At 47.6% G+C, this 23244-nt stretch overlaps 1 protein-coding gene across 17 annotated transcripts in view; it reads right to left on the bottom strand.

Moving 5' to 3' along the window:
* Cacna1d (calcium voltage-gated channel subunit alpha1 D) overlaps positions 1-23244 on the bottom strand; it is a 313753-nt gene that overhangs the window by 25638 nt on the left and 264871 nt on the right. For 10 of the 17 annotated variants that reach the window (XM_085687762.2, XM_087906190.1, XM_085687761.2 and 7 more), the window contains 9 exons: positions 17517-17561; positions 16983-17111; positions 14035-14100; positions 11692-11783; positions 10391-10550; positions 9730-9857; positions 9491-9587; positions 5922-6024; positions 4353-4454 (listed from right to left, as the gene is read on the bottom strand). In XM_085687762.2, coding sequence (XP_085543888.1) covers positions 4353-4454; positions 5922-6024; positions 9491-9587; positions 9730-9857; positions 10391-10550; positions 11692-11783; positions 14035-14100; positions 16983-17111; positions 17517-17561 — 922 coding nt within the window. The remainder of the gene's footprint in view (positions 1-4352; positions 4455-5921; positions 6025-9490; positions 9588-9729; positions 9858-10390; positions 10551-11691; positions 11784-14034; positions 14101-16982; positions 17112-17516; positions 17562-23244) is intronic. The other 7 variants (XM_048421276.3, XM_085687773.2, XM_048421269.3 and 4 more) reach the window with 1 other exon arrangement.

Below are 23244 nucleotides of genomic sequence, written 5' to 3'. Positions count from 1 at the left end.
TGATCCTCAGAGTGGCAGAAGGTAATGCATATTTATCACGAGTTTAAGAGAGTAGCGTATTAGTAACAGTATGAAGCGCCACCTTGGTTATTTACTTAAAATAAACATTACGAAACAGAAAGGCCTTGCAGGCCACATTTCCCGCCCTGTGCATAGAGATTTGCATGTGTAATTACCATAAGCACTGAATGCAATTAAACATCCAAATCCCCATGTCACAAGATGGAGGCCTAGGAAGGTGACAAGAGCTTGGAAGGAGAGTTAGGTTGGAACAGAGGCTGCAGCTCCAGACCTCACGCGCTCCCCTGCTCTTTACCAATAAGCTCAGAGACCATTTCTTGGTTTGAAATTCACAACTACTGGATTTCTGCATTGCAATGACAGCTCCAACTAACCTCAGCACTGAGCAGGCTTTATTTCTGCTCTGGGTCAGAAACAACCTCCAGCATGTATCGCTCGGGAATCAGAACTCTGCTGGCAACTTTGAAGGTGATGCATGAGGCAGAATAGGGGCTCCAACTGTCTCATGGTAAACCATAGGGGACATTGTCAGTGTGTCCCGTGCCCTGCCCCCAAGGGTGATGCCACCACATCTGTAGGGTACTGAGGACTTCTGGGTAGAAACTGGCAAGGCTACTTTAGCAGCCGAGCTTGTGTGGGGCTGTGTTGGGGGTTGTATGTTGACTGATAGGACCTAAAGAGCATGGGAAGAGGAACAGCTGTGGGTGCTTGGGCTTCTGGTAAAGCTGGCCTCGCAAGAATCATGCGGATGGAGTCATGAGGATCAACCTGTCTAAGATTATATTCTCCCCTACAAAATGGAGCTCCATCTCAGAAGAACTGAGGACGTGGAAGAGAAGGTGTACAAGGCACTCGAACCCTGGTGTAGGCTGTCCTTGAGTCAAGTGCCCTTCAGTCACAAGCCGTCGGTCACGACTGTTTCAAAGCAAGGCAACATGATCACTTACTGAAATGGATGCTAGCCCATAGGCGATTTGGGGCTGCTGGGACCCACTAAATCCACGGATACAACTTTGGTGGGTTTTATTTAGTGCCCGCTTGCGTGGTAGCACCCAGAGACTGCTGGGCCACTCTGGGCAGCTTCTCCAGTCCCTTTTGCTAGAAGGTGTTCAGCATTATCTTACAGGCTCTCTTGGGGTGGGTTGGACATGATAAATGTTAAATTTCTCCTGAGGAATTTTCTTGGCTTGGGCCAAGAAAGCCCTGCTATGGTGGAAGGGCTGCTGAAGAAAACTGAGGGCTCTCTGACTGGCTCTGACTGGCTCTGACTGGCTCTGACTGGCCCTGACTGGCTCTGACTGGCCCTGACCTGGCCAGTTCATCTACCTCATCCAGCAAGGCACCATGTCTGGGTATGGGGGGGAGGGGCTGTGTCCAAACCCAGTTCATGTTCCTCACACAAACTCTACATACAGTTCTGCTTACTCTAAGAAAGCGAGAGGTTACATGACTGGACCAGGTCAACTGGCCTGGACCTGAGCCCAGGGCCCTCTCCTCCTCCAGCCCTAGCTCCCCACTAAGAGCCTGGCTCTAGCCATGTCCAACACCTGCTTTCCTTTGAGCTGCCTCTCAAGTTCTTCCTAAGGCTTTCCTGGTAGACCATGGCTGCTGGGACAGCATAGCCCCAGAGCCCCAAATCTCCATGACCTTCAACAAGCAGATGTCTTTTGTATTTCAAGGCCCCATGAGCCTTAGAAAACTCCCTGACTCAATGGAGAGGATCACTGTACTCATCTATACCAGAATGTTTCTGGTAGAAGAAGTTCTGGCTTTCTCTTCAGCTCTGGAGTGGCAGGGCAGGATTCAAGCATGACCTGGTTATCTTCCCTGAGGAAAAGCAGTGCTGAGAGACCTGGATGAACAAGATCTCCAAAGATCAAGAAAAGCTAAGGCTTGAGCAGGACAAGGGAGGAATGGAGAGAAGAAATGCCAACTGGGCTCAGTAGAACACAGAGCAGACCCAGAACCAGGCAGACCGCCCGAGGGTGAGAACCCAAAGGCAGGAGCATCTCTGAGAGAGAGGAGCTTCTAAAGGGAAAGGGAATCCATGAACGAGCAGAGACAAAAAGGCACTGAGAACCCAGGCAAGATCCCAGTCTGAGACATCTCCGCATCATGGCAGGAGTGGCGAGGCTGCGGGGCACAGAGCAGAGAAGCAGGTGATCCCAGGATGTCCTCCACAGCTGGTTCCTGACATCACCTGTCCACTAAGCTCACAGTGAGCTGCGACAGCTCGGAGCACATCCCAGCGGCAGAGCTGCCTAGACAAACATCACCAGCTCTGAGGTCACCTGAGCACCCTCAGGGCACAGGCCTACCACTCAGTCTGCTCTCCCTAACCACATCACACTGCGGGAGACACTAACACCAGGAACCACCGTCTGTCTGTCACAAGGGACGGACCATGGTGTCATGTTTTAAGTGTGCCATGATGAGGAAAAGTTGAGAACTACCTGTCTACTGGGAGATAAGAGGGAAAAAAAATGAAAAAGACCAATGATGAATAGAGACACTAAAACCCAACCCAGAGCTAGCTACTAAGCCTGAATGCCACTGCTGTCTGTTCTCCTTTGGTGGCAAATGTCCTTAAATGAGATATAAATGGACAAGCAGATGCTATACTGGGCACAGGACTAGACACTACAGAATCTTGCGGAGCATTCTACCTCTTCCTAAGACTCTAATTCTTTCTTCTCAGGTATCCTAATGCCTCTAGTTGCTATCGGGGAACAGATTGACATCTATCATCCTAAACCCCAAACCATGTAAAGAAACACAGAGAACTACCAGGCCCCAGAAATGGGGGATGCATTCATCCTTTCTGAGAAGTTTAGTAGAGATAAATGTTGATCAGTTTTCAAAGGAAGGGAGTTTAGATCATTAGCCAAATTCTGAACTGGTTTTCCTAGTAAGATAAAAAGAAACAGAGCATCCGAGTGACGCAGGGGACACTCTTCAAGCGCACCTTGTGTGAGGGGGGCTATTCCTGAGGGCATTAGATGGGCCACTATGGAGGTGGTGTTTCCAAAGAGACAGAGTTGGACCAGGAGAGAGGTGAGTGTCTCGGGTTAGTGTGCAGAAGGTTTACACAGACAGGCACAGCCCACTATTCTGAAGCATGCATCTGTATTTCAAGAAACAATGTAGGGGAATCCAGTTGGCAAGAGATAACTCTGATTCCATGCCACCACCCTAAAACAGAATTGCTTCAGAATATTCTGAGAGTTGAAAGGAATGGAGGCTGCAGAGAGAGCGCAAGCGTAGTGGTTACAACAGTTTAAAGAGCGGTTCATCTAAGCCATGCGACCACTTGGATGTGCAGCTGAAAGGAAAAAAAAAGGAAACCAAGAGGAGTTTTAAAAGTGCAGAATCAGGTCTGGGGAGCTGGGGGTCTTCAAGTGGGAATTCCCCCCCCCCAACTTTGGTCATTTCTTTCTGAGTTGTTTTCCCAGAGGTGAGCCAGTGACTAGGCCAGCTATGGGTGGCCTGAATCACCAATGAAAGCTAATCCCACTAAGAAGCAGAACTGGCTGATAATACATGGCTCCCTCTGTCCTCCAAGAGGAACAGGATTTGGCTTCCAGACCTGAACCACGTCATCCTATTAAAACTCATTTTGTTATAAAAGATAGCAGATGTTTATCCAGGCCAGGGTGAGCTGGACGGCTGGGGGGCAGGGGCACTGGGTGAGCAGATTCTGCACTTTTAAAACTTGAAACAAAACGGTCGGAAAATAACCATCTCACTTCTACGTCCACATGTACTTAAACAAAAAATAGAGAAACACTATATATATAATATATAGATATTATATATATGTAAAGTTTAAATGTTTAGTCAGTTAATTTGTGATAAATAACAAAATGAAATAAATAAGCATGCTTGTTAGTTCTACCTCTAGATTCTCATTAAAGGACATTCTTGGTAACTATGGTGGTAAGTCCAGCCTTAAAATTATTTTAGAAGTACTCTTTCCTAAAAACTACCCATTTTTCTCAAGACATTTAAAGGTGAGAACTAGATTTAGGTATTTCTTTGGGGGCAAAAGTTACAAGCTTTGAATTTTGTGAGCGCTGTCAATCTCTTCTACTGATTTTTCTACCCTGCTTAGACACATGGGGTCTGACTCCTCCCCAGTAAAGTCGCTCTTTGGCTTGGCTGCCTTCCTATCACCTCAAATACTTTCTGTGAAGCCAAAGACTCCTTTGGCTGTGGGGCTCCCACTCTATGGTTTGGTGAGGCATTCCGCAATCCCCCCTGGGCAGGCTGCAGGTGCTACACTGACACTAACTCCTTGATCAAGAACTCCTTAGGAAGTAGATCACACTGACCCCCAGCTGGCGGGACCACTTGGTCAAGTAGCTTCATGCTTGTCTTCTTCCAGATTTTCTTTATCACAGCTCGGAGTTCTTCATTAGCTTGCTCCAAGTTCCCTGAATCCAAAAGGCAAAGAGGGGTATGTGGAGGTGGCATGGACAAGCCTTGCTTCTGTGGCCCAGAGCTCTCTCCTGCCCCTGGCTATGCTGTTGGGTTCTTGGATTGCCTTACGGATAGAGCTTTCCCCTTGGGGTCTTCACTCTGAGTGCCAAATTTTCTTCCTATATGCAGAAATACTTGCCAAGCCCATGCAACTGGAAGACCCACCACCGCGGGACAGTCATGTTTCACCTGGGATCCAAGAACTATCCTCTTCTGCCACATAGGACCTGTGCTCCCCCCTTGAATCCCAGACCAACTGCCTCTGTTACTGCCTCCCCCTCTTCTTTATCCTCCTCTATCTCCTCCCCTCCTCCTCCTTGTCCCTGTATCCCCTGCCCTCCTCTCTCCCCCTCTCCTTTCTTCTCTAACTCGCCTTCTCCTCCGGTTCCTCTCCATCTCCCTCCTCCCCCTTTTCCTTCTCGTTCTCTTTCTCCTTCCCCTTTCCTCCTCTATTGTACCCCAATCATGACATTGTTCTTGCAGACTCTGTAGGTACTCACCCTCACCTCATAACCTGACTTCTCCCTGTATGTCTTACCTACCAATACGTCAACACGGACCATCCTACCTTCTGGAACCATTAATGATATGTGTGTGTGTAACCTAAGAGGCACATGTTAGGCCTAAGGAAGTTGGCTTTGTCAGGTAGAGCCAGAGGGCTGTGAAGAACACCTATCCTCTGACTAGATACTGTCTTCTCTCAGCTCCCTTCTTGCCTCTACTTCCTCAGCTCAGGCTCGCTCCCCAGCCTGTGCAGCAAGCTGCTTCCCATGCCACCTAAAAGGCAGGCTCTCAGCTAACCCAGAGGCACAGGTTTGCGCAGGGCTGAGTGTAGCATGATAAGAAGTCCAGGTGGGATTTGGAGCTGCTAGCACGTCCCACACACTAACCCTGTGGTGCATATGGTCTGTGTGTGTGTGGTGTGTGTGTGTGTGTGTGTATGTGTGTGCATGTACACAGTATTGTCTGCACCATCCACCCCACCTGCTTAGAACTTGCCCCGATATCTTTGCATGTGGTTCCTTTTTGTGGACAAAGAAGTTACTGCTCGGAAGGGTGGGCTGCCTTGCTGATGGTGTTGGTGAAGGACAGCTGCAGTAAACCATCTGTGGCTTCTGTCTATGCACCAATACCTTGCCTGTTTCTCCTGCAGTATAATAAACAGTGTGGCGAGCCAACTTGAGATATTATGGAACAAAGAAAGTATGAAGAAAAAACAGAAGGGCTGGGAGAGTCAGCTGGCCAGAGATATTCTTCCTGTATTCATGGCCCTTTCCTGAGGCATCCCATTCATTAAGAGGAAGCCCAGAAGAGAAAATCAAAAAGTGTGTGTGTGTGAGAGAGAGATAACGAGAGAGGGGGGGAGTAACATCTCCCTCTCCTGCTACCTGTCCTGTATCCTGTTTCTAGGGAGCACTTACCTTCAGTCTTGATCTTTAGAGCCGTCCGGACCAAAGCAAACAGGGTTGCATTGAACATGACCGTCCCATCACTGTTGAGAGGCATGTTCATGGCGACCAATCTCTGTCGATGAGAAAGAGCACTCAGGAGAACGCAGGTGTTCTGTGACAGCCATGACCTTTTTCGATGTCCATTCTCTGTTTATCCCTCATCCATGCTCTAGTTGACCCTCACGTCAACCCAACAGCCATTTGGGAACATCTCTGAGATGGTTAATTATAGGTATCAATGTCTATGGGCTACCCAGATATTGGGCTAAATATCATCTCTAGGCATGTCTGTGAGGTGCTCTGGGAGATTAGTATTTGAATTGATGGGCTCAGTAAAGCAGATGCCTGTAAAATGGGTAGCCATCATTCAATCATAGCACAGAAATGAGGAAAGAGCTTGGATTTCCTCTTTGCCTGCCTGTTGGAGGTAGAACATCAATCTTCTCCTGACTAAGATGTCACTGGTCTCCCTTGTAGTGATATTTCATTTGTATTTTTAATAAATGAAGCTTGCCTAAAGATTAGAGAGTAAAAGAGCCACACTGGTCAGCCTTACAGACCAGGCAGTGGTGACACACACCATTAATCCCAGTAGTCATACTAGTTGCCGTAGAAACAGGGCGGTAGTGGTGCACGGCTTTAATCCCAGCACTAGAGATGAATATAAGATGGGAGGAGACAGCTCTCAGTCAGTCTCACTCCGAGATTCCTGGAGGCAGGATCGTCATTTTGGACTGAGGTAGAGGTAGGAGTCAGTGTCTGACTGTTTTGCTTTTCTGATCTTTTCTGGGTTGAACCCCAATATCTGTCTCTGGGTTTTATTAATAGTGCTACACCGTCTGGTTCTCTGGCCTCTGAGATGCATCTCACTGGTCCCCTTGGTTCTCTGGCCTCAGTTCTCAGACAGAAGTGTACCATAGATCTTCCGAGTTCCCCACTAGATGATGACAAACTGAAGAGCTTCTCAAAGTCACACGTGCCCATACCACTTAATAGACTTCATGTGTATGCATATATGGTGCGTGTATCTATCTATAAATGCACACCTATACACTGGTCACACATACAGACATACACATATATATGCCACAGCCACCCCAACAGTTCTATTTCTCCAGAGAATGTTCATGAATACAACCTACCATCTGAGAGGGACCTGGGATAACAGAGATCAAATTTCAGCCATGAAATATAAATGCTGACAACCAGATGCTATTTGATGTTAAATGGTCATAATTAAATGGTCATTGTCCATGCGTTCTTCTCTCGTTCGTAGCTCTCTGCATCTTGGGGCCAGGTATCCCCTCTAGGTACATCCTTAAGGATTTATGATAATCAAATTTATGATACAACAGATACGTAGGTCAGGCACAGGGCCTGGGTCTTGGGCTGCCCACTAGTAGAGTTCGCTACTGATCACAACCCAGAAAGTGTGTTCTTTCAGGACGTTTCCAGAAGCAGGACATCATGTGCTATCTCAGGTAGGTCTCCATGGCTCCTCTGAAGGCTTGGTCTTTCCAAACAGATCAACACTTCCTGCTTCTCGCTTCTATCCAGGAACCTCTAACACCAGTATCAAGCGAAGGGAAGGTGTAGGAGAACTTGGGGTAAGGGACACCCTCTTTGGGCTCCAGTCAGCTCGCTGTAAATTCAGACAGCAGGCCAGGCTGACAGGTCTTGTGAGGACTGAAGCAGACCACAGACCACACACACCAAGGTTTTAATGGTAAGTGTTAATTAAGTAATGCTAGCATTAAAATTTTCTAGCTGGGTGTGGCGCACATCCTCATCCTAGCACTTGGGAGGCAAGGTCAGGCAGATCTCTGAGTTAGAGGCTAGCCTGGTCTAGCCTGGTATTCCAGATTAGTCAGTGCTACACAGTGAGACCCTATTTAAAAAACAAAACAAAATCTAAATTTATTTGTTTGTTTGTTTTTTGGCTAGCAGTTTATTGCAAAAGAAAGGTTTAAATTTTCCCCCCATCCTACTGAAGGACTAGAATTCAACTTCCTGGGAAACCTACCTAAATTCCAAGTTCTACCGTCAACCTTTCCTGTCTCCAAAATCAGTGCAGCAGGATGACTGGAACCGACCACCATTCACTTTCCCGACAAATACTAAATCAATAAAATGAATGACTTTGTGTCTTAAGAACCCTTAGATCCTTTATGTAAAGGAATATGGGATCCAAACAAAGATAAACTCAGCCAACTGGGTTCTGTGCTCTGGATGGGCTTCCTCAAGAAGTTCAACAGGCAAACCTTATATTCCTGTTGCTACAGTAACATGAGATAGTTTCTGTGGGCTGTATTGGAGAAAAGTCAACATGAATGAGGGCTCCTCACAACCAGTGTGGGGGGATCCCACAGACACCTCAGCTTCATGCCCCAGGGAGGGTCTCTCTAGAACTCTACAGCAGGGAGGCCACATGTGACGTCACCACTTCTTCCACCGTCAAGCTAGGGCTTGGTGTGTACCTACCACAAACTAGGACCCAATGTCTACCACTGCCAAGCTAGGGTTCAGTATCTCCTACTGCTGCCAAAGTAGGACCCAATGTCTACCACCACCAAGCTAGGGTTCAGTATCTCCTACTGCTGTCAAAGTAGGACCCAATGTCTACCACTGCCAAGCTAGGGTTTAGTGTCTACCTACAGCTGCCAAAGTAGGACCCAATGTCTACCACTGCCAAGCTAGGGTTTAGTGTCTACCTATAGCTGCCAAAGTAGGACCCAATGTCTACCACCGCCAAGCTAGGTTCTAATGTCTACAACTGCCAAGTTAAGCGTTGAATTAGTTCTTTCCTCATTACTCTCTCCTCATCCGTCTGCGAGGTATTCCCCATTGTACTTCCTCAGTGGGTTCATGCTGCCTTCTCCTCTTTCCCCATACCCACTGCCTTCATCCTGGCTGCCCAGTTTAGCTCCGTCCTACAGTCTGCTTCTTCATGCTAACACAACCAGCTCTGCCATGGCAACCTGAAATTCATGCTTCTTTCCAGGTTCATTACTCTCCACAGGACTCAGTGTGACACAGAGTGTTCAGTCAGGTTCAGCTTATGCATGGGGCCCTCTGTCACTTCTCGTGTTCTAGTCAGTGGCTTGCTGTCGGTCAAGCTGAGGCTCCTTCTGCTACAGCCTGGATTCTGGGTTCCCTCTGTGAAGCCTTTCCTGCCTCTGGCTGGCTCCTAGGTCCCCTCTGTTTGTTATGTTGGTTTGGTGGTGCTGGGGACTCACATCCAGGGCCTTTCACATGCTGGATAAACACTGTCACAGAGCTACATCCACGACCTCCTGGCCTTGTCCTAAATATCATTTTCTCTGACATCTAACCAGGTGACAACTTGTAGCATCCCCTTCCTCTTATTGGTCCTGGTGGGATTCTAGGTGTTGTAAACTTGAGGGTGCCTCCAGTACAGAAAACATTCATTACTCTCTCCACAGCCCCACCTTAAAGAGGGCCTGGCTGAATATCACAGTGCTTGTGTGTGATTAACAAAGCAGCAAACAAGCCGTCACGTTTGGAGGCAGGACACTCACCTTACATGCTACTCGGTGTGGACACAACTTCCCAAAGCCCAGAGGAGGCTGGATTCGTCGAAGCAGAGTGACCACATCAAGGTGCTTTATCCTTCCCCTGGAAGAAAGCACAGTCTGCGGTCCTAGGCAGCACGGCCTTCCAGGAGCGGTCAGTCCCCCACTTCCACCCGCCCTTCCACGGAAGCCTCCTGACATCCCCAAAGGACGCCCACAAGCCAGGTGGGTGCTTTTCAACCTACTTTGCTTCAGGGTCATATTCTGACCAGATTCTTTTAAATTCATCCAAGTGGTGAGGCCCCAGAATAGACCAGTCCCGGGTCAGATAGTCAAAATTGTCCATGATAACAGCCACGAAGAGGTTGATGATCTGGAAAAGTGGATCAGGAGGGTATTTCAGAGATGGTAGGGGAGATCCCTTACATGCTATCTGCCTCCTCCCTACAGAGGCGTGGAATACTGGAACCCACATTGCAGTCGCAGGCCACAATACTCTCTTGCTGTAGAATTGTTGAGGAAAGGGCAAGCATCTGATCAGATGGCTTGACACACACTCAGAGGGGGTGGGTGGGTGCATTAACTAGCACCCGAAAGCACACTGTAATCTTATAATTTAATTGTAGCTAGAGACAGCTCACACTTTGGGGGCACTTAAGCCATGTGCGGTGCCTTTGAAATGTTAGAAAGGAAACAACAGCCCTCAGTAGCAAGGCTGGCTGGAAATTACGCCCAGCCCATCAGTGAGCCATGACGTGGGCCAGATTAAGCAAGACTTGCCACCTGCCTGGTGGGGTCGAGAGCGTACCAACTGTTTCAAAGCACGACAAGGCGGCACTACTGGTCTGAACCCCAAATGCCACAGTGGTTCTGAAAATGGAAACCGAGACTCCTGAGGCTGCTTACCAGGAAGGCGCAGAGCATGTAAAAGCTGATGAAATAGACGATGGCGAAGTTGCTCCCGCAAGTGTATTCCTCTCCGGGGTTGTAATCTGAGTCCGGGTCACACAGTTTCCCTGGGAGGCAGGCAAGCATGATCTCCTGCCAGGCTTCCCCTGTGGCACACCTGTTTAAAAGAAGGGATAGGGTCTTAATTGGGAAAACGATGTGTTAAACATTTGGGAAGAAAATTCTTGTGTCAAATATATGTAAGTGTAGCAATGCCATTTGGATTAGTGACAGTCTGGAAACCCCACTTTCAGATATAACTTAGTAACTAGAGGCCCTGGTATAATATGATTTATAAACGTGTCTGATGCAATTCTTTATATAAATGGGTGTTCATTTTCTCCTCTCTCTTCCTCAAACATTCCTATTGCAATAATTTAATGACTAGTCCTGACTGATTTTGTTGAAAGGGAAGAGTCTGAAACCACCCAAGTTATCAATGAGCCCTTACAGTTGCTGGAGTCATTGGACAATGCTTCTTGGTTTCTGGAAAGTTCTCTCAGTGTGAGGAGGGTTGCTTGCAAAGTTAGTTAGCTGGGGTTAAAGATAATCCCATAAAGTGTGAGGTTGTACATCTTAAGATGTTCTAATTGGCTTTGCAGAATGTCTCCATGTTTCTCTGCATTTCTGCTTTCCTGGCTGTGTTCTGATACACTCTTCATGCATAGGTATCTGGCCTACAGTGTTTTTTTCTGGCGATCTAAGTATCAGCTACAATCTGAATGACCCCAACAGTTTTAACAATGCAATGGAAATGCTAGTTCTGTTTAAGAAGACAAAATTGGGGCCAGGGAGAAAGGTCAGTCAGTAAACAGTGTTCGCTGTCCAAGCCTGATGACCCGAGCTCAATCCTCAGAACCCATGACAGGTTAAAAGAGAAGACTGACTCTGACCTCCACACGCACACAGTGCCATGTCCACCCATGAACACTGATTCTATTCATACATACACATGAAATAATAGTAACATGTTAAAAAGATATAAAACAGCTGATCACAGAAGAACATACAATCCCAGCATTTTGAGAGGCCGAGGCAGGAGTATTGTCATAAGTTTGAGGCCAGCTCTGACTACAGACTGAGTATTTCAAAACAAAGTAACTAACGAATATAGAACAACAGCAACAACAAAGCAAAAGTCTACCAAGAGCCAAGCAGAGGAGCAAGCATCACGAGTCACTCAGAATTCTAGGAGGACCACCCTCCACCCTCCACTCCCACCCTCCACCCTCCACCCCCACCCCCTCAGACCCCCTCACCTGAAGAGCAGCAGCACCGCCTGGGGAAAAGTCTGGAAGTTGTTGTTCCGATTGATCTGGTTATTATCTCGCATGGCAACTTTCCCAAACATCTAGACGAGGAAGTTATTTAGGGAGAAAAAAGAAAATCAGATTTCTGTCATTATTACAGTTTGGATCTTGAACGTTCTCCCAACGTTCATGTGATTAGCAGCTTGGTCCCCTAAGGGTAGCATTGTTGAGAAGTACAACTTTAAGAGGTGGGGCCTAGTGGGAGGTCCTCAGGTCACTGGGGGTGTATCTTCACAGGAAAATGTGGGAAGCTGAAGTCTCTCTGAGCCTGTTCCATGATGAATTTCTACGATGGTGTCCTGCCTCGTCATGGGGCAAAGCAATGGGGCTAGTCGATCCTGGATTAGACCACCTAAACTTCAGGCCATACTAAACATTTTCTCTTTATAAGTTAATTATCTCCAATATTTCAGTATGGTCATGAAATACTGACTCACAGTCATATAAAAAGACTCACGTGACTTTTAGAACTAACTCAGGACTCTCTTAGGACCCAGGCTTCCTTAAGAACCTGGCCCCTTCTGCACGCTGCACAGATCTGCTGGGCACAGCATGTGCCATGCACCAGGTTGGACATTAGGAATACACTGTCTCAGAGAGGCACACTGTCACCCTGCAGGAGTCTCTGCCCTGAGGAGAATACAAGGGTAATCAAGCAATGGCAAACAGCCACAGTGAGTGCTGGAACCTGATCCAACCTCGCAGGGAACAGAGAACAGGGAAGGGGCTCGTTTCCCCAGTGCTAGGCAGACAGGACAGGAAGACCCCAGAGGGAGCAGTACATAAGCCTAGAACTGAAGGAGAAGCAGCAGTCAGGTGAGAAAGGCAAGAGTTCTCCAGGTGGTGGGAGCATCACCTGGAAGGAGCACAATGTCCTGAGGAGGGAAGAGGAATAGAAAAGAGAGAAGACAAAGGGAATGGGGTGAAGCCTTGAGGACCTGCCCTCCCCGGGCTGGGTGTAGCACAAATAATAAAAACCCAGAGACAGATCTTGGGGTTCAACCTGAAAATCAGAAAAGCAAAGCAGCCAGCCACTGGCTCTTACTTCAACCTCAGTCTGAAATGGTGATCCTGAGTCCAAGAATCCTGAGAATGAGACTGAGCTGAGAGCTCTCTCCTCCTGTCTTATATTCCTCTCTAGTGCTGGGATTAAAGGCGTGCACCACCACCGCCCTGCCTCTATGGCTAACTAGTGTGGCTACTGGGATTAAAGGTGTGTGCCACCACTGCCTGATCTGTATGGCTGACCAGTGTGACTGTTTTACTCTGATCTTCAGGCAAGCTTTATTAAAACACAAATGAAATATCACTACAAGCGGGGCCTTGTGGGCTCCGCCTGCCCAGCAAAGCTTTCCCACTGGAATGATGACACAGACTGGCATCAGAAGGTCTTGGGTTCTGGCAGATGCCTGCTATGAGAATCTGGAGTTAGGTGAGCAATGAAGCTTGCAGAGCCCTCTCATCACAACACCCAGCAGCAGCATCACATGCTAGTCCATTACAAGGGCTCTGGTGTGATGATGGCTCTTTCCTGTAACTCCCAATAAAATTCCTACAAGGACTTCTATGCTTTCAGGACAAAAACCAAATAAATACAGTATCACTCTGTGCTGGAACTATGTCACTTCTCCGGGTGCACCTCTCTGCAGCCAGAACAACAACATTCTACCAATGTAGGTCACTTGCCTCTGACTCCGGGTACTCAGAGCTGTTCGTTGTCCTCCAGCTACCCCAGGGTGTTAGGACCCAGCTGTCAGTGAGGGCCCCAAATCTTTCCTAACCCTGGAGCAAAGGCTTCAGTCTCTCAGCCTAAGGCCTGGGTCCACGCCCAGCTTTAGTCCTAACCATAGCGTCTGGGTGCATGTGAGAATGCCGTGTGATCACCAGGCTTTGGGAATGAGCATCATCAGTGCAGAGCATGTGATCGCCAACTGACGACTGGGGCATCTCCTTCTCCACCGGGGCATCTATGGCGTTCTGCGGCTCTGATCGACCACAGGTCTTCCTGTCTAGCTCATTCTCCTAAGACAGGAGTGCAGGTGTGGTTGGGGCAGAGGGCTAGCACAACAGTCTCCCGCTGCATCTCGAATTCTGCATCCTTCTGTGTCTGGTTTCCTCTGACAGCAGCTCTATCCCACCCAAGGGGCCATGACATTCTCTCTCCTTATCTCCGAAGGAGACACGGCATTTAACTGAAAACATAAGTCCTGTCTTTCTACGTTACCCGGCCTAAGTACAGACCTGGGGCCACCTCGCAAGGGGTTCTGCGAGTGAAAGGCAGCTGCGACTCACCTGCATGCCGATGACGGCGTAGATGAAGAAGAGCATGGCAATGAGCAGGGCGACATACGGGAGCGCCTGTGAGAGACAAGACGGGTTGGCGGGCTCATCCCACATGAGGCTAGCCCAGCACAAGCGCTCCAGTGCTGGAGACCCACACACCTGCACGCCTAGACTTACACAGTGTCACAGGCAGGGTGTGCGCTCCAAGCTCAGTCTCGCCCCGTGCTAACCTGAACCAGTTTCCATATAGTTCCACACAGTTCTCAGGGAGTTTGACGCGTACCCTGCATCCTTCATGAAACCGTAATTGATCAAATCATTCCAAACTATCAGATTCCCCAATTGCTTCCATTGCCTCTGTATCTGGGGTGGGGGTTGGGGAGCTGTTGTAGAGGAGTCGAGAAACATCTTTGTGCAAAATCACCTTGATTCTGGGTTTTCTTAGAGTAGGGGCATAGGAGCAGAATTACTGAGTCAGAGGGTCAAAAACAATTTCCGGATACAAAATACTTTAAAATGCAGTAGTGAGACATTTTATGAAAATATCTTATATTCAAAGAGATTACAAGTTTTGCTAGACTTCACAGTTAATACATCTTGAGATCACTTGGTCCTTAATCCCGTTGTATACTCAACCTGCTTAACTTGTCTGCAACAATGAATCAATCACCCTTACTCACCTCAGATTTCCTGGATAATGAGCTTTTATAACCTAAAATAATCCAAAACTATGATAAGCTATGTATTCTTCTATGGTCCTGACCAAAAAAGCAGTGTGTGTATATTATAGTAATAAATACTGAAAACAGAAAATAGGTTGAAAACAATCTTATGCAACAAAATCTGCCATAAACATTGGAATCAGCACACGGATAAAACTTGATGATGGTGCATTTCCAGTGTTGAGTGCTCTGGAGTCTGGTGCAAAAAGTCATTCTCTTGGAAAACTCTGTTAAAGATTTCTGCAAAAATATCCCCTCATTTCTTCTGCATGTGATGCTTTCTAGGTTGCTCAACACAGAGCAAAGCCCTTTCTTAGGGAAAGTCAGACATCAGTCAGTCTTAAGGATGACAAGGCAAGGGGACAGATCAGTTATATACAATCGACAGATGACAGACATGCCAGCCACCACAACTACAGACAGACTGAAGACAGGAAGAAAGGTGGAACTTCAAACATGGGGTCACTCTTGGTCAAATCACAAGGGAATCTGCGGAGCTTTCTTTTCTAACTGCAACTTAGATGTGTTTTGGTGCATCTGAGGCTGCCTTTAAAACCATCCGCTGAACCAGACATTCGCCCAAAAAGAGCTACCAAGTCAAGGGCTGGGCCCAGGACGAAAACAAGCTAGCTGAATGGTAACAAACATAGGCTCTTTTTATTTAAAAGCACCCCAACAAGTCTGTGTGCCTGGCCAGACCTGAGTCCTGTGGCCCATGTTTCCATTGCCACACACGACAAATGCACCCATGTGTATGTATGGTGTGCCCTAGGCTGCTTGGGTTGATGGGCTTAATTCCAAGCACATGTGATTCGAGCAGCCCTTTCCCACCTAGGACAGTACATGAGAAAGCAGACAGGCCACCTACAGGCTACCGGCTCTGGGACTTGCAGCCTGGTCCAGTGCTACAGCACCATACCAACAGGGGGGCTGATGACTGGCATCTCGCAGGGCAGGGCTAGCCACTCCACCAAAGCTCTTTGCATTTTCATCCAAGGCATCCAAATGTTTGAGGACTGTGCTAGCATAGTGTTTCAAGGCAAATGACTACCTGGCTTCTTTATCTACTTTTTTAAAAATTTTAATAATATCTTCAAGAAACAGGATTGTTTTGCATGAATGCATTCCATTATTCTAGTTCCCCATCTCAAACAAACAAACAAACAAATAAATAAATACATATTACTTGGGATTTTTAAATGGTTATTTCAAAGGTGGTGAGGGGCAAACTTGAATTTTTTCTTTATATAACTTCACTGGTTCACATGAACGTTTAAGCCATGAACGAAACACAGCTAACGAAGCAGAGAAGGTGCATGGCTCACTCTGCACCATCTGTGCATGTGCACGAGATCCCTACATGGCTGCACCTTTTCTCACAAATCCACATTGATTCCTCGCCTCAGTTGACTCTGGCCAGAAGAGTGGGATGGTCTACAGCAGGGTACCAGAAAGTTCTGTTTAGGAATTGACTAGAACCAATCGAAAGAAGGAGTCCTAGGTGTCAAATAAGGCCCAGTGGATACCTGAGTGAACTGAACTAAAATTCTATCAAGCATCCAGTAACCTGGTTTAAGTAGAGAATCCATCTAAGTTAGAGAGAGGCTACATGGTGGTTTGAATGAGAATGATCCACATAAACTCTGTCTCTTGTCTCTATCTGAGCCTCTCTCCCTCCCTCCCTCCCTCCCTCCCTCCCTCTCTCTCTCTCTTTCTGCCTATAATTTGCAGATTAGATGTGAACTCTCAGCTACTTCTCCAGCACCCATTCCTGACAGCCTGCTGCCATGCTCCCTGCCAAGCGGATCGTGGACTCACCCTCTGAAACTGCAAATAAGCCCCAATTAAATGCCTTATTCTATAAGTTGCCTTGGTCATGATGTTTCATCGTGGTGCTATAATAGTAACTAAGACGAGGCGACCAGGCTTTAGGGGAATGTATAGTGCCTTCCCTCTCTCAGACACAACTATTGCTGGACATTCTGGGCAATCAGACATTCCAAAGACTTCCATTTCCTTCCATCTGGGAACCATAGCTATTCTCTGAGTTTCAGGGTCTTCTTTCTGCCTCTCGATTCCTACTTGGTTCATCAGAAGCAGTGCTGCATGGTACCCCACAGTCACCACTGACACGGTGGTCCCTCAGAGGGCGCTGGGGGCCTTCCAGGGCAGACGACAATCCCTGACTTACTTACGCCCCCAGGACAGAAAGGGGAGACCTGGCAGGGCTCTTACCTGAAAGGACTTAATGAAAGTCCACAGCAGTGTCCGGATGCCTTCCCCCCTGCTGAGAAGCTTCACCAGGCGCATCACTCGGAAAAGACGGAAAAAGGTGATGGAGATTCTATTGCTCTCTTCAGAGTTCTGAAGGGTTATCATGGAGAGGTCAAACCCAGTGGAAAGTAGAACATGCAACACTTTGAGAAAACAGCAACAGATGCTGAGGTGACAGAGTAAGAACTGGAGGTGTGTTTCTAGGACCTTTTTCACCTCAGAAAGCATGGTATGAATGGAAATCACATGCTAACAACACAGGGGTTGGGGGAAAACTGCATCCACACAGCACATGCATGTCCACGTGTTCTACTGTGTTAGAGGAGAACGCTGGGCTGCTCAAGAGTACTGGACACTGATGAGGAATGCAAGCCACTGCAGACACTGTTCTGGAAGGACAATCATGGAGAATACAGAACACCAGTGGAAAACTCAACACGGTCAAATAAACTAAAGGCGAAGGCCCAGCCCCTGGGGACCAGTCACTGATCTTACCCCAGGTGTAGCAGTTGGGAGAGGGACACTGTCACTTTCAGTTGGCTTTAAGAAATCAAAGATTGAAATGTATTAATGAAGGGGGAAGGAAGCAATGGCTCAGGAAACATCACCCCCCTTTTACCAGTGTGTAAGGGCTTTGGTCAACACAGCTGCTCCTTCCCTGAGAAAACACCAGTCCCTCATTCTGGAACTGGACTGGAGGTGGGGACAGCCACTGACAGGGGCAGGCACACTATGCTAGTCTAGTTTCCTCCAGGGGTTTGAAGTGTCAGGTGACTGACTGGTCAAAAACTGTGGTCCAGACCTTAACAGTCTCTAAAGACAGGTTCAGAGATAGCTCTGCTTCCCTGGCTCAGTCAAAGGAGCTGACCTTCTGTAGCAGGCCCCCAAATGCCTCTAACCATGGGGAAAAGAGTGGCTCTGCCTGTGGTCCCAACACTTAAGCATTCCATGTACTCCACTGGATCAGTGCCTCTGCTGAAGGGCTGGAAGGCCTGGTCTGTGTACAGGACAGAGGCAGGCTTCTCTCCAGCCACCTGCACTGCTTTGCTGGAAGTTCAGCCTGGCCTTGGTCAGGCATGCACAGAGTCTTCAGGACTCTGGAAGGACATCATGAGGCTAGCTTGCCTGAGCCCCAGCAGCTCTACCTCCCCCAGGTCCGACTGTGTGCCTGGTACCCTGGACGTTGGAGCACACCAAGGATTGGTGCTCATTTGTTCTCTCACCTTCACAAAGGGCTGAGCCCTTCCTCCCACTCTAGTGCTCACCTTAGAACCTTCAGGGAATTGCTTAAGAAAATACAAAGATGCTGGAGGCAAGCCTTCCCTATGGGAAGCATCTATAATAATAATAGCAAGAATGAAGGAAGGAGACATCCTCCTGTCTCTCCCCCCACCACTATCATTTCCACTTAAGTAGTGGGTCTTCCTGGACAAAGGAAAGGCTGTTGGAGGTTCCCAGCCCAGGCTTTCGGTGGCAGCACACAGTAAAACTACACAGGGAGGTAGGTGGGCACGCTGCTAGATTCGTCCTCCCCTGGAGACAGGGGGAAGAAAGGCTTGGTTCTTATACTGATTCCTGAGCCCAAAGAGAAGAATTTTATGGTCATAAGAGGTAAATGGGTTTGGCTATGCCAGCCATGCCTGTAACTCAGCAGAGACTCTGGATCTAGGAACAGGTCCTGATCACCAGAAAGGGCTCTAATCCAACTGGATGGATGCTCAGGACAGGAGCTCTGCTACAGGCATGTCAGAACTTAGGGTCTATCAATTTTGTTTATATTTATTATTGCCTCACCCCAGAAGTAGCGACATATCCTTAAAGCAATGATGTGTGTGTGTGTGTGTGTGTGTGTGTGTGTGTGTGTGTGTGTGTGTGTGTTTAATTAGACAGGGAGCAGGGTCTCATTATAAAGCTTGGGTTGGCCTCAAACTCTGACTTCCCCTGTCTCTACCTCCGAAGTTCTGGGGTTATAGGTGTGAGCCACTATGCCTAACTTAGATCATGGGGTTCTGTGTTATTGTTTGCTTTTTAATTTAAGACTATAATATACACAGGAATTAATTTCCCAGTACTCTTGTCCCCCACACCACTCTCCCTAAGGGCTGTGGAGAGGAGGGCCACCTGACCAGGCAGCTGGACAGTGCACATGTGAGCATCTATGTAACTATGTGTGTATGTACACCTCCATTTGTCTATGGTCAGAGGACTGGAGGGGGCAGAGCAGAGCCCTCCACAGTTATGTGACCAAAATCCCCGTATCATATGTGGGATGTGCAATAGCAGAGCCAGCCGCTCTTCCTGGCTATCCGTTATCCTTGCTCCTCTGGGTTACTCCATGACAGGCCATTTATGATCCTCTTTCTTTGGACTGATAAAAGTTGGCTAAATCGACTTTGGAAATGTGTATCTTTTTAAGTGTATCTGAAAGATGACAATCATCAATCATTAAATTTAAATTCAAATTCCACCTCCTACATACTGGAATTACAGGTACAGATCACAACATCTAGTCAACGTTTGTTGTTGTTGTTGTTGTTGTTGTTGCTTGTTTGTTTGTTTTTTATGGAGAGGAGAGGAGACAGCATCTGTCAGGAGGCAAAGCAGTGGACCATGCAACACAGGAACAAAAGAACAAAGCACTTCAGGCTGCATGCACCCCCAGAGTGGTCTGAAACATCATCACCCCTGCTGCCACACACTGTAGGGCAGGAAGAACTGCTATCAGGGAGAATGTATCTGACATCAGTGGGGGACCATGCAAATTGACAAAATGTCTTTCAAACTGGAAGGCCCCCTAGGATGGCTTTGCCCCATCTGCAGAGAGGGCAGCTGCTCTGATCCTGGGCTGCACTCTAAAGCCACCAATGCCCACGTGCCGCCCAAGCTATTTCCTAAATTGATCTGGGTCCTTCTACACTTCAGGAATTTTTAAAGCCACCAAGTTATTCTAATATGCGCTCAGAGTTGAGAATTCTGGTCCTTAGCCCATAGTGATGCTGGGCCAAGTGTTCAGCAGAGAGCTCACTGCAACAGTGTAGCACAGAGGGTAGGACCACTAGAAAAGCCACTTGGGCTGGTACAGCTGAGCAAGCCTTCTGGATTTGATGAGGGATCAGAATTTGGATGCAAGGGAATTAAACACCTCTATCTTCTTTCTAAGGGACAGAGGAGGCACATTGGGAACGGAAAGGTAGAGCATGGACAGGAGCATAAGTTACCTGGTACTATGCTCAACTTTTCAGTCACCTGTGGAAAACACTAGAGCACCTGAAGCAGGGAAAAGACTTGCTCTCTACATGCCTTTGTTATCAAGAATGGCCTTGAGGACCTGGGCGATCCATGTTCAGTAGAATTTCATTGTCACCTAAAGGTTTGGAACTGTTGGACAGCTTCAGTAGCTTCTGCTATTGCAAGGTCACGTTCCTCAGCCTGGTCCCCAGCTACCATATGGGATTGAGAGCCAAACTATTGTGTCTCATTCCGTCAACAAGTTGAATGAAACGGTGGGGGCAGCGTCTAAGCTGGGCACTTGACAAGGATCTGAGGGTGAGCTCCCGTCGAGATTTTCTACGTTCTTTGATAAGCACCAAGCAGCCAGTTTCTAAGCAAGACCACGCTCTCCCAGGCAACGGTGGGATGAAAAAAGTCTGACTGTCAGCAACACCCATCCCTGGGCCAGAAAAACTGTGGCTTGATTGTTTTAGAACTCAAAGAACAAACAGGCATTGGCGAGAAAGCAAAGTAAGTCTATTAGTGTCATCCAACATTTCAGCAGCTTGGTGACATCACAACCAAAGGTGAAGGGACAGGTCCAGGAAAAGCCATCACAGCATGAGCAAGCGGGTGGGGAGCATGGAGGGGACAGAAGGATGGGAAGGACCGGTGAACATGCAAACAGGACAATGCAAAGGGCCATCAAAAAATTTTGTTGTTGCAAAGACTACAAACAAGCTAGAGTTCTTATTTTCCAGGCCAGGTTATTCATTCTGGAAGGCTGTGCTAGCAAATCACAGAGCCAATATGACTGACCAAGCAAGCCTGAGCCCAGGCCCTGGTCAGGGACAAGGACATATGGGAGAAGAAACAGTTAAAATGACCATGGATGATCCTTAGCAAGTCCTGTGACACTCAGCAAAACACCAAAGGTGGGAAGCAGAAATGAAGTATACAGTCTCTAGAAGCATTTTTGCTTAACGACTTCACCGTATATATGATTATATATACTTGCCGCTACAATTTTCTAAAAATAAAACCAACATGAAAATCAATTAGGCAACAGAAAAGGAAGATCAACAGAGTCTGGGGGAGAGAGCATAGCAGGTTAAACATCACAAAACATGATGCTGATGACAACTCAGATCAGCCAACAATGGACCGAGGGTATCCATGCTCAGTTGACTCCCGACATCAGGACAAGGCCACTGGGGATGTGACATGCGTTGCTCTCCTGGGGAACTGTATGTATGTGTGGAAGGAGGGTGTAGGAATAAATATCCCCATCCTGAAATATATGTAACGTCAGAGAATAAGAATGTTTTTTTTTAAATTGTTGATTATTCCCAGAGCCTAGCTCCAGCCTACAAATTGTAGATGCCCAGTAAAAGTGGTGTTGAAGATGGGATAAATGAGCAGGGAACATGACCTTTGTATCAAGGGACAGTGGACGGACACAGATCTCTGTAGGTAATTCAGAATAGGAAGCTGCCAAGGCCAAGGCTAAGGAGGGTTTGGTCTCAGAATATAGTTAGCCAGAAAAAGGTCACTGACTGCCAGCAGGTTTGGGAACTGGTAATATTCCCCAATGTGAGTCTTCAACAAGAACTGGACATCATGAAAGAGGCCTTGCACAGACACGTAACGTTAAGTGCTAACTGGACACTTACACGTAGACCTTCCCCATCCACAGAGAAGCAGGACCGCCCTGAGACACTGACAGGCAGGGCCAAGTTGAAGAGCAGGTCCAGCACCCAGCCCATGAAGCAGGTGTTGCCTCTGAGTGTACCAAGTTACACTAGTCAGCAGATAGGCAGCACAAGACAGCTGGGTGTCTAGCTAATGAACAAGCCTCAGCTACATCCTGGTACCCAAAAAGTATTGAGTTTATGACCTCTGGCTCACCGCACTGAAAGTCTGCTAGAATGACAGTGTAGGTGTGCTAACATCTGTCATAGGGCAGTTTAGGTGTGCTAACATCTGTCATAGGGCAGTTTAGGTATGCTAACATCTGTCATAGGGCAGTTTAGATGTGCTAACATCTGTCATAGGTTGTTTCTGACCCATGGGAAGTTCTTTGAATACAGAACAGATACTTCAAATGCCTTGAGATGATTAAAGCAGTCAGATGTCACGCCACACGACAATCAAGGTAGGGTCCTTCTGTCCTTTCAGCAACAACTGATTATTTTACACCCAAATGACATTTACATATCATGCACGGAAATTTTATAGTTGCCTACAGTATATGTCTTGTAAAGTTGAATTTACATAAGCCTCGGCTTAAGGAGTTTGGGATATGTGTACTCAGGCCAGGCCTGGCAAAATGTCATCTTAGTATCTTGGCGTGGCATAGTATAGATTCTGGTGTGAGGGGGCTTACATCATACTCTGGTGGCCATGGTAATGTCTTACAGTCTATTTTACATAGTATACAGGAATACTGCATGAATAACAGTGCATCTTCATAACCTGTTATTTAATAAGTATTTTCATGAATAATCACACAATTTTATTTCCAGCAGATATACCCACTCTGCTGGACCTATAATTGAGGAAACTGAAGACGGAAATAGGGCAGGAACTGATAGGGTGGTGGCTGTCCAACCATCCATACTGACTAAAGTCAGCCTTGCTGCACCAGTGGGCATCAAAGAACACCATTGTTCCATTTGGAACAGGCAGTGTGGGTACCAGGATGGACCTGACAATTCTCAGCCCTGCATACATCAGCCAGGCAGAGCTGAACGCTGGGGTGGCAGCAGGCAGCAGGCAGCACTGGACTGGCAACACAGAGCAAAAGTCGACACCACGCAATCGTCCTTCCCCAAGCTCCGCTCACCGCCTCGCGGGACATGCACACTGACATACGTCCACTAAAGCCTGCTGATGGACTTGAGCAGGCTCGCGGACAGGGCCCTTTGCTGCCTGCCCGTGCTGGGGGCTTGCTCCGCCCAGTATGTCTGTGCTCCCTTGTCAAGAAGAAACTGCATGTGACAAAGAGGGCAGC

The sequence above is a fragment of the Myodes glareolus genome, chromosome 5, assembly GCF_982192425.1.
Source record: "Myodes glareolus chromosome 5, mMyoGla1.1, whole genome shotgun sequence".
NCBI lineage: Eukaryota > Metazoa > Chordata > Mammalia > Rodentia > Cricetidae > Myodes > Myodes glareolus.
The sequence above is the reverse complement of the archived record's forward strand: the minus strand, read 5'-3'. Positions and strand labels throughout refer to the sequence as shown.